This window comes from Mandrillus leucophaeus, unplaced genomic scaffold (genome assembly GCF_000951045.1).
Source record: "Mandrillus leucophaeus isolate KB7577 unplaced genomic scaffold, Mleu.le_1.0 Scaffold1109, whole genome shotgun sequence".
NCBI lineage: Eukaryota > Metazoa > Chordata > Mammalia > Primates > Cercopithecidae > Mandrillus > Mandrillus leucophaeus.
This window is the reverse complement of record NW_012099310.1, coordinates 291,688-308,449: the sequence shown is the minus strand read 5'-3', so window position 1 is coordinate 308,449 and position 16,762 is coordinate 291,688. Positions and strand designations below refer to the sequence as shown.

Sequence of the window (16,762 nt, the reverse complement as noted above, 5' to 3'; positions counted from 1 at the left end):
CAGGCTCCCTCGTCCACAGAGTTCAGCTCCCCAAGCACTGTCCTCATACACAGAGAGGGGGGCACCCCCAGCTCCACTCCTGAGCGGGAAGGCAGGACTGTCAATATAACGCAGTCGATGACACCATGTGGACCCGGCCTCCACTGGGTCTCGCTGCCCTCACATGACCCAACTATGGCCTGTCATTTCACCTGGCTGCAGGTTATAAACTTCTCAGGCAGTTCTGTGGCCAAAACTAGTATTAATTTTTAATGAAATCTGTATTCATTAGCATATTTAAATAATTTTTAAGTCATAACCTATCCTATTAGTTATTTCTATAATTATCTTAATAATGAGTTATTTCTATAATTATCTTAATAATGAGAAGTCAATTTTTAATAAAATATGTACTTGCCACTGAAAATGGATGGCTCTTAGCTTCTTCGCGGATATTAGTGAACGGAGATTCCAATATAAGGGCATCTGGAGGCGTCTCTAGATAAACAAACAGGGAACTGAGAGGTGGGCAGGAAGCCAGCGACATACACGTGGCCTGTGGGGCTCTGAGGGGCCCCCAGAAAGCACAGGGAGACCACAGTGCCTCCCCCTAGGCATCCACCTTGGCAGGCCTCAGATAGCTCCAGGGGCGCCCGCGGCGGGCCGGAGATGGCTCTGGTCACTCCTAAAAAGCGGACTTGCTGATGCGGCCTCTCTGGGGCCAGGCCTGTGTGAGGCTCCCCAGCTCCTCAGGTGTATCATGGGAAGGGCGGCCTGGTCAGCCCCGGGCCCCCCAGAATGCCCAGCTCGTGCTGCTCCGTGAGGATGCTGAGCACTTGCAGCAGGGCCGGGACTGGGGAGCACGCTGAATGCTCACGGCCATGGATGGGGCCCAACAAGGCACTCACCTCGCTCACAGAGACGCCGCACCAGATTTGTTGCCACACTAGGAAAAAAGAAGAAGAGCGTAGTTGAGTTATGATAAAACTGTCTGAGATGATATGGGCCTTATGCTGGAAAGTGCTCAGAGGAGCCACGGGGTCTGTGAAGCTACTGGAGTTGGAGGACAGAGTGGGGGAAATGGAGATCCCTCTAGCACTGGGGGTGACCTGACTGCCCTACCACAGCTGACCCCTGCAATGAGGGTTGTACCCACAGTCAGTCTCCTTGTCCCCAAGGTGTGTCCTGCTGCCTCTCACTGCCCATGCCTTCCCATTGGCAGGGCCGCCCGTCGGCTGGGGGTGGCCAGCATCTGCCTGCACCTCTCCTGGAGCCCACCACACCCAGGGCCTCTCGCCATCCCAGGACCACACCTGGCGGACCATGCAGATGGCCAAAAGGATGGCCAGTACCCCCCACCCACTCCTCTCCTGGACGCTTCCCAGCCTGCAAGAGACCATTCAGGCGCTGGGAGAAAGGGCTGCCCTGAAGGGAAAGGCAGCAGAAAGGGAATGGCAGTGAAAGTCTGGGGATTGGGGCCGAGAGCAACGGTTCCCGTAGAGACTGTGGACAGCAGAGATGACTCCGGCTGCCCACAAAGGGCGTGTGGAAGTACCTCCTGTCCTGGCCTATGTGAGAAGCAAACCACCCACTGTGCCCTCCCCCAGCTCTGAAGACGCTTCTTCCTCAGGGCCAAGTCCCCCTGTGGAGACGCCTCGACCTCCACGGCCTATGTCTGTCCTGAACCACTTTCTGGACGAGGAGCTCAAATCCTTTGGAGTATCTTTGGAATTTCCCCTCCTGCCTCTGCCACGGGGACGGGAGCAAGGCTGGTTGGGACTAATGGTGCCACAGGGTTTTCAGGGATGGCGGGCTCTCTAGATCCAGGCATGGCAGTCACCAGGAATACTGGCTCCCACTAAAGGCTGCCTCCTGCTGGGGTCCCTTACCCAGTGCCCAGAGAGTGGCCCCAGATGTACACAGGGTTGTCACCACTTCTTGCTTTGATCCAGTCAAAAACGTGGAGTGCATCATAGGTCATGCCCCGCTCAGATGGCGTTCCCACCGAGTCACCCCAACCTGGGAGGGAGAAACGGCAGGACAGGGAGGTCAAAGGCAGTTCACAAAACCTGGACAAACATACCTCCCCAGGGGAGCCCAGGGTCAGGAGGGGACAGGGAGGGGCCCGCTCAGCCCGCCCTTCCAGAGTCCACAGACCCACCCAGGCCACTGGGCAGAGCAAGCAGTGGAGAGAACGGGCACAGCCCCACATCCCCACCAGCCCTGGGGAAGGCAGCCCAGCAGCAACTCTGCCCTGCCCCTGCTGACTGCACAAACCAGATGTCCCCTCACAGGGTCACTAAGTTGGTGAGCTGCAAATTTGAATGACAACTAACAGCAAGCTGAGTCAACAGATCACAGAGCTTCAGAGCTGGCATCGGCATCCTCACGCCAGGGCTGCGGCTTGCCTCACCCTCTTGCGCAGGGGGGTGAGCTCACCCTCTCCCTCTCTTTCTTAACAGACAGGCTAGTGAGGTCTGAGGCAGTGGAAGCCTTTGCCACCACCATCCTCAGCTCTACACTTCTCCCTGCTCCCCCAGCAGCATCCACGTGTCCCGCTCCGGCCCCGACGAGCATCAGTGCAGCTGGTGTGGTCAGATGAGCAGCCCCCGGGCCGCTGGCTGGACACCAACCTCCTCAACGCCGAAGGCTTGGTCAGGGGCAGGATAGGGAGTGGAGTCCAGAGGCTCCCAGAACAGGGAGGGCATTTCTGGGTGCAAGGCAACTCTGACCCAGGAAGGGGAAAGGGGCTGTTTTCCCTTAGGGTCTAATTAGCATCTTGTTTGCATAACGGAAAACACTACCATCTCTGCCCCCAAAATTACAACCTCCCAAGGGCCCCCCCAGTCTCCAGCAAAGATGGAGTGCAATTATCTTTCCAGCAGCCCAGCAGTGAGTCATCATCAGATGATCTGAAAGCACCACAAAGGTCAGAAAGAGCAGGTTGTGCAGTGTAAGCAAACCCCACAGTTAGTGCAGGACTTGCTGTTTCCCGACTCAGACACTAGAGGAGGGAGGAGGCCGTGCAGAGGGCCAGGGCCAGGCTGGGAGGCAGGGGTATGGGGACATGAGACAGAAAGAAAAGAACAGAGATAGGGACAGGAGACAGAGACAGACAGGAAGACTGAGAGACAGGGACAGAGAGGCACAGAGACAGGCAGGAAGACTAACAGGGATAGAGAGGCACAGAGACGGGGACAGGAGGCAGAGGGATGTAGACAAAGAGGCAGATGCAGAGACTCCACGAGAACTGAAACAGAAAGTGCTGCGTGGGATTTCATTTCCTGACAGAAGTGCGGGGAGATGAATGCGAAGAAGTCACCCCTTCTCCCTCTCCTAAAGTCTCTAGCATGCAGCAGAAGAGAACCCGTGTCAGCACGAAGAGAAGGAGAGGGCACACCATGTCCCGCTCCTCATTCCGGAGTTTCTCCCAGCCCACAACTGTCATCCTGATGGAACTTTCTTCCCTGTGGGTGGCAGCATGGCGGCCCCCACAACTGTCCACGACCTTGGCACTTGTGAACGTGTTGGGTCAGTCACATGGCTGGGGAATGAAGGGTATGGAAGGAATGAAAGCTGCTAACTGCTGGCCTTGAGAAGGGGGTGATCCTGGACAAGCCGGGTGGGCCCAAAACAACCACAAGGGTCCTCATCAGAGAAAAAGGGAGGAGTCAGGGTCAGAGCCAGAAGACCTGGGACTCAATCAGAAAGAGGTGTGAGCCAAGGAACACAGGCGGCTGGAAAGGGCAGCCAGGCATTCTCCCTGAGAGCCTTCCTCCCGCCCTGATTCCAGCCTGGGGTCTGCAGATTCTGAATTTCTGACCTCCAGAACTGCAAGACGCTACATGTGTGCTGGTTTAAAGCACTGTTTGTGCTAACATGTTACAGCAGCAAGAGAGAATTAACACAACCCCTACATCCGGGTGACAGCCTCTCTCCTTTGTTCCCCTCATATCTCCTCTTGGTCTGAGGAGAGACACGCCGCCTGTCCCCCTGGAAGGTGAAGGCAGCCAGCCACGCTGCCATCAACTCTTTGATCTCTCCAGCTGAGGACTACATGGTGGAATACACTTTTTGAAATTTTTGAGACAGGCTCTCGCTGTCACCCAGGCTGGAGCGCAGTGGCATGATCTTGGCTCACTGCAACCTCCGCCTCCTGGGCTCAAGCTTTCCTCCCACCTCAGCCTCCCGAGTAGCTGGCATTACAGGCGCCTGCCACCACACTCAGCTACTTTTTTTGTATTTTTAGTAGAGGTAGAGTTTTGTCATGTTGCCCAGGCTGATCTCGAGCTCCTGGTTTCAAGTAATCTGCCCGCCTCAGCCTCCCAAAGTGCTGGGACTACAGGCGTGAGCCACCATGCCTAGCCAGAATACACTTTAAAACAGTCTCTCAGCCAGGTGCAGTGGCTCACTCACACCTGTAATCCCAACACTTTGGGAGGCCAAGGTGGGCAGACTGACTGAACCCAGTAGTTCGAGACCAGACTGGGCAACATGGTGAAACACTCTCTTAAAAAAAATAAAACAACATTAGCCAGGTGTAGTGGTGAGTGCCTGTGGTCCCAGCTACTAGGGAGGCTGAGTTGGGAAGATCACTTGAACCCGGGAAGCAGAGGTTGCAGTAAGCGGAGATCACACCACTGCACTCCAGCTGGGTGACAGAGACCCTGTCTCAAAGCAAAATCAAAACCAAAACCAAAACCAAAACAAACCAGTCGTTCACTGTTAACACCAAGTTATTTCTGTTGCCCATTAAGCCATAGTGTCCTTGGTATATATCAAACTGGATTCTTGATATGTTCAGTGGCAAGCCCTGGTTCATTCAAAAAAGCAGAAATGCTGAGGTGCAGAAGAATCTATCTTCTCTCTTAACAGTTTTTTTTTTTTTTTTTTTTTGACATGGACTCTTGCTCTGTCGTCAAGACTGGACTACAGTGGTGCAATCTTGGCTCACTGCAAGCTCCGCCTCCCAGGTTCAAGCGCTTCTCCTGCCTCAGCCTCCCCAATAGCTGGGACTAAAGGTGCAAGCCACCATGCCCAGTTAATTTTTGTATTTTCAGTAGAGATGGGTTTTCATCATGTTGGCTAGGCTGGTCAAAAACTCCTGACCTCAAGTGATCCTCCTGCCTCAGCCTCCCAAAATGCTGGGATTACAGGTGTGAACCGCCGTGCTCAGCCTCTCTTAACAGTTCTTACTGTCTTCATAACTTTAACAAGACAAGCTTTGATGAGCATAAATCGTGTCTGACGTCCAGCTGCAGAGACAGTCTGAATCCAAAAAAGACAGGATCTTCTAATTTAAAATGTTGCAGGTTGGGTGCAGTGACTCACACCTGTAATCCCAACACTATGGAAGGCTGAGGCAGGAGGATCGCTTGAGGCCAGGAGTCTGAGACTAGCCTAGGCAACATAGCAATACCCCATTTCTACTAAAAACAAACAAAAAAAGTAGCGGGTGTGGTGTGGCATTCCCATAGTCCCAGCTACTTGAGAGGCTAAGGCAGAAGGATCCCTTGAGCAAAGGAGTTCAAGGCTGCAGGGAGCTATGATCATGCTACTGTACTCCAGGTTGGGTGACTAAGTGAGAGCCTATCTCAAAAAAAAAAAAAAAAAAAAAAAAGTTGCTGACAGGGCATCTGCTGGGGGCTCCAGGTGCTGAGCCTCCCCTACCAGAAGGGACTCTCCCGGCAGCTCCATCAGGGGCTTTGTCAGGACCCAGGAAACCTTCACAGCACAGCCAAAGCAGGCGCTGGTCTTGCTCCGAGCCTCTTCAAGTGAGGCCTGCCCATGGGATACTGCCAGCAAGCAGTGGAAATGTGCTCAGATGCTCTTGCAAAAGAAATCTCACCTCTGTAGTCAAAGGTGACCACATGGTAACCAAGGGAACTCAGCACCTGTAAAGTGAAAAATAAACATCTTTGGCAACAAATCCAAGTGTCTGTGTTGAGGGCAGCTTGCCGCTTACTAAACTCATCCGATTTTCCCTCCCGTGCCTTGTGCGTAGTGGCAGCTTCACAAAGACTGTGACATGCTGCCTGACTCCCGGCTGGGTTTTATGAAACCCAGATGCCAACTGCTGCTTCTGGACCTGCTGACATCCCTGCCTGGGAGCACAGGAAGGCTCTCCCTTCTTGCTGCTTAGACGCTAGGGAAGCATCCCCCTTCCTCCTGCTTAGACTTAGAGGGCCAGGCGCAGACTCCCGAAGGTCCCAGGTCCCAGGCCCCAGCTCCACGCGTGCTGCAGGGCAGCCTCTGGGGCGGCCTCCTCTGGGGACAGCTCTCGGTGCTGCAGTGTGATGGCGGACCGCCAGGAGGAGGGCTATACTATATAGAGACCCCATCTGAGGACCCTTGCTGCAACCCAGTATTTCTTGGATTTTAAGCTCTTGTCAATTTTTTTCTGTTACTTTTTTTTCAATCCCTACAGACTAGCTGACCTCTCTGATTTAGATCACACCTCAACGCTCCTGTGCCCTTGCTGGGGTGTGCCCAGAGCAACATGGGAGGCTGCCGCACCATCTCGTCACCCAGAATCACAGCTCCCCTCTTTAGGGAGGGAGTCGGGTGCTTCCCCAGGGCAGCCGGCACTTCCCTGCCAGCTCCTAGCCACCACAGAGTCTATACCCAGAGCCAACCTGCTCCAACCCTGTTGACCTCAGAAGGGTGAATCATTTCTTTTAACAGAAACCTAAAGAAAGAACCAATCACTTCTCAAACTCTCCCCACCTTTCCTGACTTAATGCAATTTACTCCAGGGGTAAAATCCTCCAATAGCTCAGAGCTGGGTGTGCCCCTACCTCTGTCTGTGCCCCTGCCTCTGTCTGTATCCCCTTCTGTCCTGTGGGCCGGTGCAGATGGCCCTCTGAGGGGAGGAGAGTGAGGCTGTTCCAACAGTAGCTCTTCGGCTCCAAGACCCAGACAACCAGATGAAGAACAAAATCAAGCAGCCAAGCACAAGTAAAGGTCTGCACGCCCTGCCCTAGACACCCCCTGGACGTGGGGAGATCTGCAGGTGCTCCCACTGTGTGCCTGGAAGCTGATTCAAATCCCGCCTGCACCCTCTGCTGGGGTGAGCCTGCGATCTGGCAGTCAGTGTAGCACCTGGGGCACCTGGTTTCTCTTTTCTTTTTTTATTTTTTTTGAGACGGAGTCTCGCTCTGTCACCCAGGCTGGAGTGCGGTGGTGCCATCTTGGCTCACTGCAACCTCCACCTCCCTGGTTCAAGCAATTCTCTGCCTCAACCTCCTGAATAGCTGGGATTGCAGGCGCCTGCCACCACACCTGGCTAATTTTTTTTGTATTTTTAGTAGAGATTGGGTTTCACCATCTTGGCCAGGCTGGTCTTGAACTCCTGACCTTGTGATCCGCCCACCTTGGCTTCCCAAAGTGCTGGGATTACAGACATGAGCCACTGCGCCCGGCCCTCTCTTTTCATTTTATACACAAGTAATGTAACATTGAAAAACAATTTCCAATGCCATTTATGTAGTCTGCCAATATCTGCACTTGGTCTACCAAGCCCATACATTCCGATTTTGGGGCCCAAGCCTAGAGGCAGTGTGATGGGCAGTCACAGCAGAGGCAGCTAAGGCCCTACTTTCTAGCACACCCATCCAAAGGCAGTGTTAAAAAGGCCAACAAAAGGTCAGACATGGTGGCTCACACCTGTCATCCCAATACTTCCGGAGGCCAAGGTGGGAGGCCCAGGAGTTTGAGACCAGCCTGGGCAACATAGGGAGACCTCATTTCTATAAAAAAAACAACAAAAATTAGCTGGGTGTGGTGGTGGTATGCACCTGCAGTTTTAGGAGGCTGAAGTGGGAGGATAGTTTGAGCCCAGGAGGTCGAGGCTGCAGTGATCTGTGACCGCACCACTGCACTCCAGCCTGGGCAACAGAGCAAGAGGACCCTGTCTCACACACAGAAACAGCACAGCAATAGTTAACTCTCAAGCTGTGAGTCTGGTGACTCCCTTTACTTCCTGCCCTGGAAAGAACAGCCCAGGGAACAGGTGTGGGTGCCACCTGCACTCACCTTGTAAAGCTCCACGCGGTGGTCACCTCCTCTGGAGAAGGAAACAGGACATGGTGTGAGCACATCTTCTCAGAGTCAGGCCCCAGGTCAACTTGTCCTCCGTACCCCAAACCAGGGAAAGGCCAATGAAAGAGGGCAACCTCCTCCTTGGGGCCCCCTAAGTGGCCCCACACTCGCCTCTGGCAGTGCTGTGCCAAGGGGGAGATAGTCTTAGCACTCTGGGGAGATTTCTTAACGACTGCTTTTATTTTTCAGTAGGTAATGCACACCTATAGTCCCAAACTAGAAAGACACTAAAGGAAACACAGCAAGCCTTCATCCACCACACCCCAGCCCCTGCCAGCTTCCCCGTGCCAGGGACACCCTGTGTGGACAGAGGCTGTGCTCCAACAGGGCCTGTGTGGACACCTTCTGCCCTCACTTCTTGCTCCACACGTCTCAGCTGACCTTCAGAACTCTGCTTAGCTGCACTGCCCTGGCCTCTCGTGGTCATCTCGGCTGTTTCCCACCTGGCACTAACTTCTATTTGCTGCCGCGGCCACCCTGCCTTACAGCCCTTCACGTGTGTGTGTTCCACGCATGGGATATGCTCCTAGAATCTCCTCAGGGAGACCCTGAAGTGCAGGAATGGCTGCCTCCTGGTCCTCACAGTCAACTACAGCTTCACCGTGCATGTCGCTACGGAGACTAAGTGGGCTCGGCAAACACACCCCCATTTGTACTTCCTTGTCTGAGGCCTGTCTAGGCTCCGTTCCCACTGTTAACCTGGACGGACCCCACAGCAGGGACATGGGCCACCTGGGAGGAGGGCGGGTCCACACTCTCCACACTCCGTAGCTGTGCTCCTCCTTCCTCAGGAGCGGTTTCACCATTTCAGGTATGGGGGCAGGAGTGTTGCTGGTGGGAGACCAGGATGAGATGAAGGAGGAAGTCAATAAAGTGCAGAAACAAAAATGTAAAGGGTCAGGCCGGTGGCTCATGCCTGGAATCCCAGCACTTTGGGAGGCTGAGGTGGGCGGATCACTTAAGCTCAGGAGTTTGAGACCAGCCTGGTCAAACGGTAAAACCCGTCTCTATTAAAAATACAAAAATTAGCTGGGCGTGGTGGTGGGTGCCTGTAATCCCAGCTACTCGGGAGGCTGAGGCAGAAGAGTCACTTGAACCCGGGAGGCTGACGTTGCAGTGAGCCAGGACTGCGCCACTGCACTCCAGCCTGGGCAACAGAGTGAGACTCTGTCTCAAAAATTAAAATAAAAAATAAAGGAAGGAGTTTCAAGACAAGGAGGAAACACTGCAAAGTATTTTCAGTGATCACTGTAAGAGTTCATAGTGGCTCTTTTCTAAGTTTATAAAATTTCCTACATTAAGCAAAAAGGTAACAGTTGCTGGGAATCCAGGGGGTCTGGACCTCAGGGAGATCCGCGTGGTGGATCCCACAGACCAGCGAAACCCCACTGGGATGCACAGGACAAAGAAAGCAGGCAACACGGGGGTGGCGAGGCCTGCAGCCAGGCACTCTCTGCAGGAGTGGGAGGGGGCAGCAAACCTTGAAAGTCACAGCATCATTTTCTAACCTGAAGTTACAAGCAGGTTCTTTTTTTTTTTTAACCATGTGATGGGCACTGCAGAACTGAACCTTATTCACAGCCAACCACAGTTCTCTCATTTATAAAAAGATGCTGCAGGAGCTGTTTGTAGCCGCTTGCTCTTTGAAAAGCAGAAGAGAAACCCGCTGCAGCTTGTCCCAGACAAAGAAGAAAGGAAACTGTGCAGCACATGCGTGATTCAGTAGCTAGACACGCTGTCCCTGGCACAGAAACCGCCTTATGGACCATGCCGCTGGGCTCTTTCAGCAATGCCCTCTGCAGGGCTCCACCATGCAGACACCCACCTAGGCCTGCTTTCGCCTCCAGAAGGGCCCAGCACGGCTCTCCTTGCTGGCTCTGCCTATAAAATGTTTGCCCCTAGCCCTGACACACCCTGGTGCCACAGTGGACCTCGGCCCTGGCCCTGCAGCAGCCCTGTGTCCATGCTGGGTCTGCCTCTGCGCTGGCTCCTGGCTGCCTCTCTCACACATGAAGACCTTGGTGGTTTTCAAACAATGCTTTGTTCAGAAAATGTATCCCCCCCACACCCACCCTGGGCTCTCCCACAGAGGCTCTTCTGAACAGCAGTCACATGGTGTGGAAGGAGCACCCTTTAAGGCAGGGAGGCCAACTACAGGGCAGCCAGTGGAAAGGACAAGCCATTAGGCCCACTCAGGAAAAGCATCTGAGATAGCACTGGGCAGAGCTGATCAAACAAAGCGCATGTACTTCACCAACAGCCCGTTAGTGAGCAGAGAGCCCACACTGTAGGGTGCCCGGCAAGGACCCCAGCCCCTGGTACATTCAGCCTCTCCCTTCTGCCCCTTCTCAGCACCCGCCACTTTTTTCCAGGAAGTATGCCTCCTCCTCCAGGGCTGCCCTGGCTCTGGCTTCACCTGTCTGCCACCTGGAGCTATCTTACAGGTAACAAAGATCTGCCTGCCACTTCAGGCTGCATGACAGATATGGGGAAAACCAGCTGCCAGTGAGCTGGAGCCGCCCATTCCCAAGGGCATGAGGCTGCCACAGTCAAGTGCCACCATGACCCCTTCTCAGAGGGACCCCAAAGCCCTCACTCTCCAAGAACCCTGCTCCCCAAATCACATAACAGCAGATGCTGTGCCCTTTGAGATTACAACAGGGAGAAAAAAACATGCCCTCTGGCCCGGGAGCTCAACCCCTGACCAAGACTCAGCCTCCTCCATCCCAACCCAGGCTGGAGTTCCAGATAGCAGACGGTCTGCACACAGCTTCCCACACTTGGTCCCTGCGGAACACAGCCCTGCTGGCCTCAAGCTGTGGGAACCCTGCTTCATGTAACGTTCACCTAAACTCGGTCTTCCCTCAACCCCTTAAGAACTCTGCCTTTCCCTTTGTTCTTGGGAGGTTCTCCCTCATTGCAGTGGATCAGTACTCCTGATTTTGTGGGGTCGCAGGTTAGCTCCTGCTGGTTTCCAGCAGACTGGGCCAGGACATTCCCACCCCAAAGAGGAGCCGTGCTCCATAGCAAAGATGGACTCCCCTCCCTCACCTGGTACCTGCGTTCCCATGCAGGTACAGAATGATAGCGTGGCTGGAAGCCAAGGCATCCTCATACCACATCTGGTCTTTGCCTTGGGCGTTCTTCCACCAGACTGCGGGGACGGTATGCCTGGAGACAGAAGCAGAGGGGAGCGCAGGATCAGATGCTCCTTCCGTCCTCATCCAGGCGACTGCATGTGGTGTTACTTAATCAGCTCAAGTCCAGACAGCAGGGAGCTGCAGACCCCATCTAACTACTGGGGAACAGATGGGGGTGGGTGGTAGAAAACTAACCCCATCACTAGAATCAATAACCACGGAACTGCAGGCTGTGTGGATGGTGCTGACAGCTTCAGCAGGAGTGTTCCCTGACTGGCAGGCCAGCCTCCTCTGGGCCACAAAGGCTTGCAATGTGACAGTTACCACCGACGCCTAGCAGAGTAGCAGCACTTAGTTCATCCTAAGTAATAACATTTTCCTCATATGTGCCCCACATCCCACTTAACCCCATGCTTCACCTGTCCACAGTTTAACTCACAATGGATTTTAAACAGTACATGCTGTCACATTTGCTAATTCAGCAACACCAATGTTTGTGAGCTTGACTAGAAACCAGGCCATCGCTGACGCCATTTCTAACGTCGAGTATGCACCAACTTCCCGGCCTGCTCATGGTCCACGCCTGGCTGGGCACTCTGAAGCTGCTGGTCTAACTAGCCAAACCCTCCTTCCGAGAGATACTAAGGTTAATTTTAACTCAGGCCAAATCGAATATTGTTAATCACTGGGGAGGGTCAAAATTAATCACTTTTCTGTAAAGCTTCTTCAAATTCATTCTGGATACCAGTGACAAGAATCTTTAAAAAAAATTTAATGGCCAACTTCTTATTTTCTAGATTTTAAGCTTCAGCATCTCATCTAACTTCTGTCTCTGATCCGTTCAAGAGGATCACATTTTGGGGTGGATCTAGTCACTATGATCATCACTCCCATACGGTTATAAACTTGAGGGATAGGACGGCACATTTTGAAGGTGCTGGGAGCAAATGTGCTTCCAGTAGCCAGCCCACCCCAAACCTGGGTTCCTGACAAAGAGCCAGGGAACTCCTAGCCAGCAGAGAAACCCATTCCTGGGCCTCTTCTCTCAGCAGACAGGCGATGGCCAGGCATGGCCAGGTATGGCCCCCAGGCTTCACGCTAGGCCTTGAGGCCCTCCTTTCAGGAAGCTGGTGGGAGGGTTTGATGAAGTGATGGTGGGGGCAGTTGGTGAGCTGGGCCCGCTGCTACCTGAGGGCCCACTGTCATTGTGACTGCCTAGGGCATGAGAGTAGGCAGCAGCCACACCCACCAACACACAGCAACACACAGCGTGGCACCGCCTTGAGACTTGCCACTAGCATCACTAAACAAAACCTTTTCTGGTAACTGATAATATATGCAGATGTTGTTAGTACTTCCAGCCTACGTCTTACCACCATAAACACCCTCCTGCAATAGGACAGACTCATATTAACCAAGAAGAGGGCTGACCAAGTCCCACTCAGCAGCTCTGTGCAAAACAGGTCACGCTTCAGACAGAAACCCAGAGTCCCACAGTCACACGTTGGTCAGTAAATGCTAGATTAAATCAAATCAGGAAGTGACAAAAGACTTTAATTCTAGCACCAACTACTAAGAACAAAAATCTCTCTTCTTGTTTTATGTTCTTTACCAAGGACCACTGTTAGAAATGCCTGAATGTTCTCTCATCCACACTGGGAAGCTACTCACAGCATTTCATTTAGAAGCTTCTCACATACACAGTGGTTTTCTGAGACAGCGGAAAGGGACGTTATGGCTACTGAAAAATAAATTCAGCTAGATAAAGGGGCTGTGATTCAGGATCACTTGTCAGAGAAAAAGGGAAATGCCACAGTGAGGTTGGTCGATTTTAATTCAGTTGTTCAGAAGCACCATTTATGTACAGAAGAAAACATTAAAATGTATTCCAAGGAGACACAGAGAAGTCACGAGGCTTATGTCCAACGTAAATTTATGGCTTAAAAAAGTAAATACTTAGAAGACAGCCAACACCATCACCGAAGCTATATGTGAAAAGAAATCAAGCTGTTTTCACTTCTTGGAAAAGACATATATATATATACATATATATATATTTTTTTTTTTGGAGACAGAGTCTCCCTCTGTTGCCCAGGCTGGAGTGCAGTGGCACAATCTCGGCTCACTGCAGCCTCTGCCTCCTGCGTTCAAGCAATTCTCTTGCCTCAAACTCCCGGGTAGCTGGGACTATAGGTGCATGCCACCACGCCCGGCTACTTTTTGTACTTTTTTTCAGCAGAGACGGGGTTTCGCCATGTTGTTTAGGCTAGTCTCGAACTCCTGATCTCAAGTGATCCCCCTGTCTCGGCCTGCCAAAGCGCTGGGATTACAGGCGTGAGCTACCGCGCTTGGATGGAAGATATATTCAAAAGAGTGTTTGCGATTCTTCCCTTATATTCTTTTTTTTTTTTTTTTTTTTTTTTGAGACAGAGTCTTGCTCTGTCACCCAGGCTAGAGTGCAGTGGTGTGAATTCAGCTCACTGCAACTTCTTCCTCCTGGGCTCAAGTGATTCTCCTGCCTCAGCCTCCCAAGTAGCTGGGATTACAGGCGTGCACCACCATGTCTGGCTAATTTTTGTATTTTTAGTAGAGACAGGTTCACCATGTTGCCCAGGCTGGTCTCAAACTCCTGGACTCAAGTGATCCACCCGCCTCAGCCTCCCAAAGTGCTGAGATTACAAGTGTGAGCCACTGTGCCGGCCACTTACATCCTGTTTCTAGCTTCTTTGTTTGTTTTTCCTAGAAACAAGGTTCTCTAAAAATAATAATCTCTTCACAAAGCCTTTGCTGGGAATAGAGTTTAAAGTCACTGAATCCCTCAACACTAGGATCAAATGTACTGAGATCTTTCCTTTAGGAAAGGAAGAGGTGAAGATAAAAATGAACAACATTTCAGAGGCCAGTGTCAAAGACAGCACCAGCTCAGCCATGTAGGGCCTTTTCCTGCTGCTGGAAGGGCTACAGAGCTTACCAGCACTTACCAGACTCCAATGGTCACATCTTCCTCTGGCTGCAGGTAGTAGTTACATGTGTGATTCAAACCTTGATCCTGTGGTTTTTTCAAATCAATGAAATAGGGAACCCTTACTGTAGGAAATAAAGAGATGGAAATTAGGCTTACTGGTGGATTAATACACACACGTACACACAGACATGCATACAAACATGCACACTCACACACATGCACACATATGCATCCACACGTACACACACACATGCACACCCACATGCACACACTGCAGAAGCTCTCAGAAAGCACCAAGTCATTTTCCTGTGCAATCTTACAATGGTGCCAGACCTGCAGGCCCAGCCTTAGGCAGGGTATGGGCTGAGGCCAGCATGGGCAGGGACAGATACTGCAGTGAGGGCGAGGTCTGTGTAGAGACTGGAACGCTAAGGTCTAAGGTCACTCAAGGTGTGAGAAGATGCAAGTAAGGGAAGGAAAGATCCCCAACAGGTCTTAAGGATGGGCCAGCCAGGAGGGAGGCTAGGGAGGCTGAGCCTGCGAATAACTCAGGTGCCTAGTGGAGTGGGACATACACAGCAGGAAAGGGGATGGCGCTAAAGGATCTGATGAGCAACTGAACGTAGGGTGGCAAACAAGGTAAAGCGGATTCCAAAGTTTCTAGGACTGTTGCCTAACACAGAAAAGACAGCAGAAGGTGAGGTGTGGGGGCAGCAAGAGGGATGAATCCACAGGACCCATGCAGAGCAGAGTGAAGTCAGTGCAATGGCCCAGCAGAAGTCCTGCATTGACCAGGTCATCTGCCAGCAGGACAGCAAGTGAATTAACCAGCACTCCACACTGTGGAAGACCACGAGGCCCTTAGACCTGGAGGAACCTCCAGGACCTGCGGGCAGAGAGGAGCAAGGTGACTGTGGGTGCGGGTGCGGTAGCCCCACTTTGCTATTGTAAAAACATGCCAATGAAACACAACCCCCACATGTGGCTGGGAGGAAATACAGAAAGACAGAAGCCAGGCTGCTCATATAGCTTCAAAGTGTGTGTGTGGGGAGAATGGGGGCAATTTTTTCCTTATATACCATTATAGTCTTATTGCTTTTGGTGAACACAACTTTAAAATAAGTTTAACTGAAAAATAAAAAATTTAAAATAAACCCATGAACCCTGAGGTGGGATTTTTCTGCTTTATAAAATGGCAACTCCCAAAAGAGGCAGTGACAGAGAGCAGTGCGGGCCTGGCTTCCCTCTGGCGGGTCCTGCCCCTGGGGAAGCTCTGCTGCTGACAGCTGTCTCTGGTGAAGACAGGGGTTGCATGACTCCCACGTCCGCGTGGCACACTGCACATCTAGCCTCACTTCCTCAAATGTCACCAGGCTGGACTCACGAGGACATGGGGACATACACACTCCTTCCCAGAAACTCCCTGAGCGTCTGTCCCAGACCATGTGGGGAGACAGTTCCCCTGACCAGGGCTGCTGTTCATACCCCACCTTCTTAATCCATCTCTTCCCCAGGAAGCAGATACATCTTCAAAACTTTAATAAGAAGTTTCTCTCAAAATAAAAAATGGCAAAGGAGGTGATCCACATCCCCATTAGCTCCGGCTGAGCCAGGCCACACAGTCTCTGAGGCAAGTCACCATCATCACCATCTGACGGCTCCTATTAGATTGCCGGCTCACATGATAGAGCTGGATTTTTTGATACCAGCCTGGGCAACATGGCAAAACCTCATCTCTACAAAAAATGTAAGAATTACCCAGGCAAGGTGACATGCACCTGTGATCCCAGCCACTTGGGAGGCTGAGGAGGGAGAATCACTTGAGCTCAGCAGGTCAAGGCTGCAGTAAGCCAAGATTGTACCACTGCATTCCAGCCTGAGTGACAGAGAGACCCTGTTTCAATAAAAAAAAAAAAAGAATTGGCTTTTAACCCAGCAGCCCGGCTGCACAGCCCTGCCTCCTGGCTGGCTGGACAGGAAGTCAGGGAGGTAATAAGCCTGGCCCCTGAGAGGCCTGGAAGGTCCACCTGCCCTGTTATGGGCTGAGTTGTGCTCCCCAAGAAAGACTATGTGCAAGGCCTCACCCCCAGTACCTAAGAGTGTGACCTTACTTGGAAACAGGGTCTTTATGGAGGTAATCAAGCTCAAATGAGGTCACTGGGTGGATACTAACCCAAATGACTGGTGTCCTTATAAAATGGGGACATTTAGACACAGAGACAGAGGGAAGACCATGAAAAGACAACCAAGAAGATGGAGAAGATGGAAGCAGAGATTTGAGGGAAGCTTCTCCAAGCTGGGAATGCTGCCAGACAGACAGGCAAGAAGGGTCCACCTCAGCGTCTCAGGAGGAGCTGGGCCCGCCCACACCTCAACCTCGGACTCTCAGCCTCCATGACCATGAGGATACATTTGTTTTAAGCCACCCAGTTTGCAGGTTTGTTAGAGTGGTCCCAAAAAATAAATGCAGTCAGCCAGGTGTGGTGACTCACACCTATAACCCTAGCACTTTGTGAGGCCGAGGTGGATGGATCACCTGAGGTCAGGAGTTCGAGACCAGCCTGGCCAACATGGCAAA

The 16,762-nt window shown here is 52.1% G+C and overlaps 1 protein-coding gene across 1 annotated transcript in view; it reads right to left on the bottom strand.

Moving 5' to 3' along the window:
• Positions 1-16,762, bottom strand: part of ABHD12 (abhydrolase domain containing 12) — a 32,778-nt gene that overhangs the window by 7,852 nt on the left and 8,164 nt on the right. The window contains exons 3-9 of the mRNA XM_011992910.1: positions 14,201-14,306; positions 11,131-11,250; positions 8,014-8,044; positions 5,828-5,873; positions 1,869-1,998; positions 888-925; positions 398-477 (exon numbers count right to left, since the gene is read on the bottom strand). Coding sequence (XP_011848300.1) covers positions 398-477; positions 888-925; positions 1,869-1,998; positions 5,828-5,873; positions 8,014-8,044; positions 11,131-11,250; positions 14,201-14,306 — 551 coding nt within the window. The remainder of the gene's footprint in view (positions 1-397; positions 478-887; positions 926-1,868; positions 1,999-5,827; positions 5,874-8,013; positions 8,045-11,130; positions 11,251-14,200; positions 14,307-16,762) is intronic.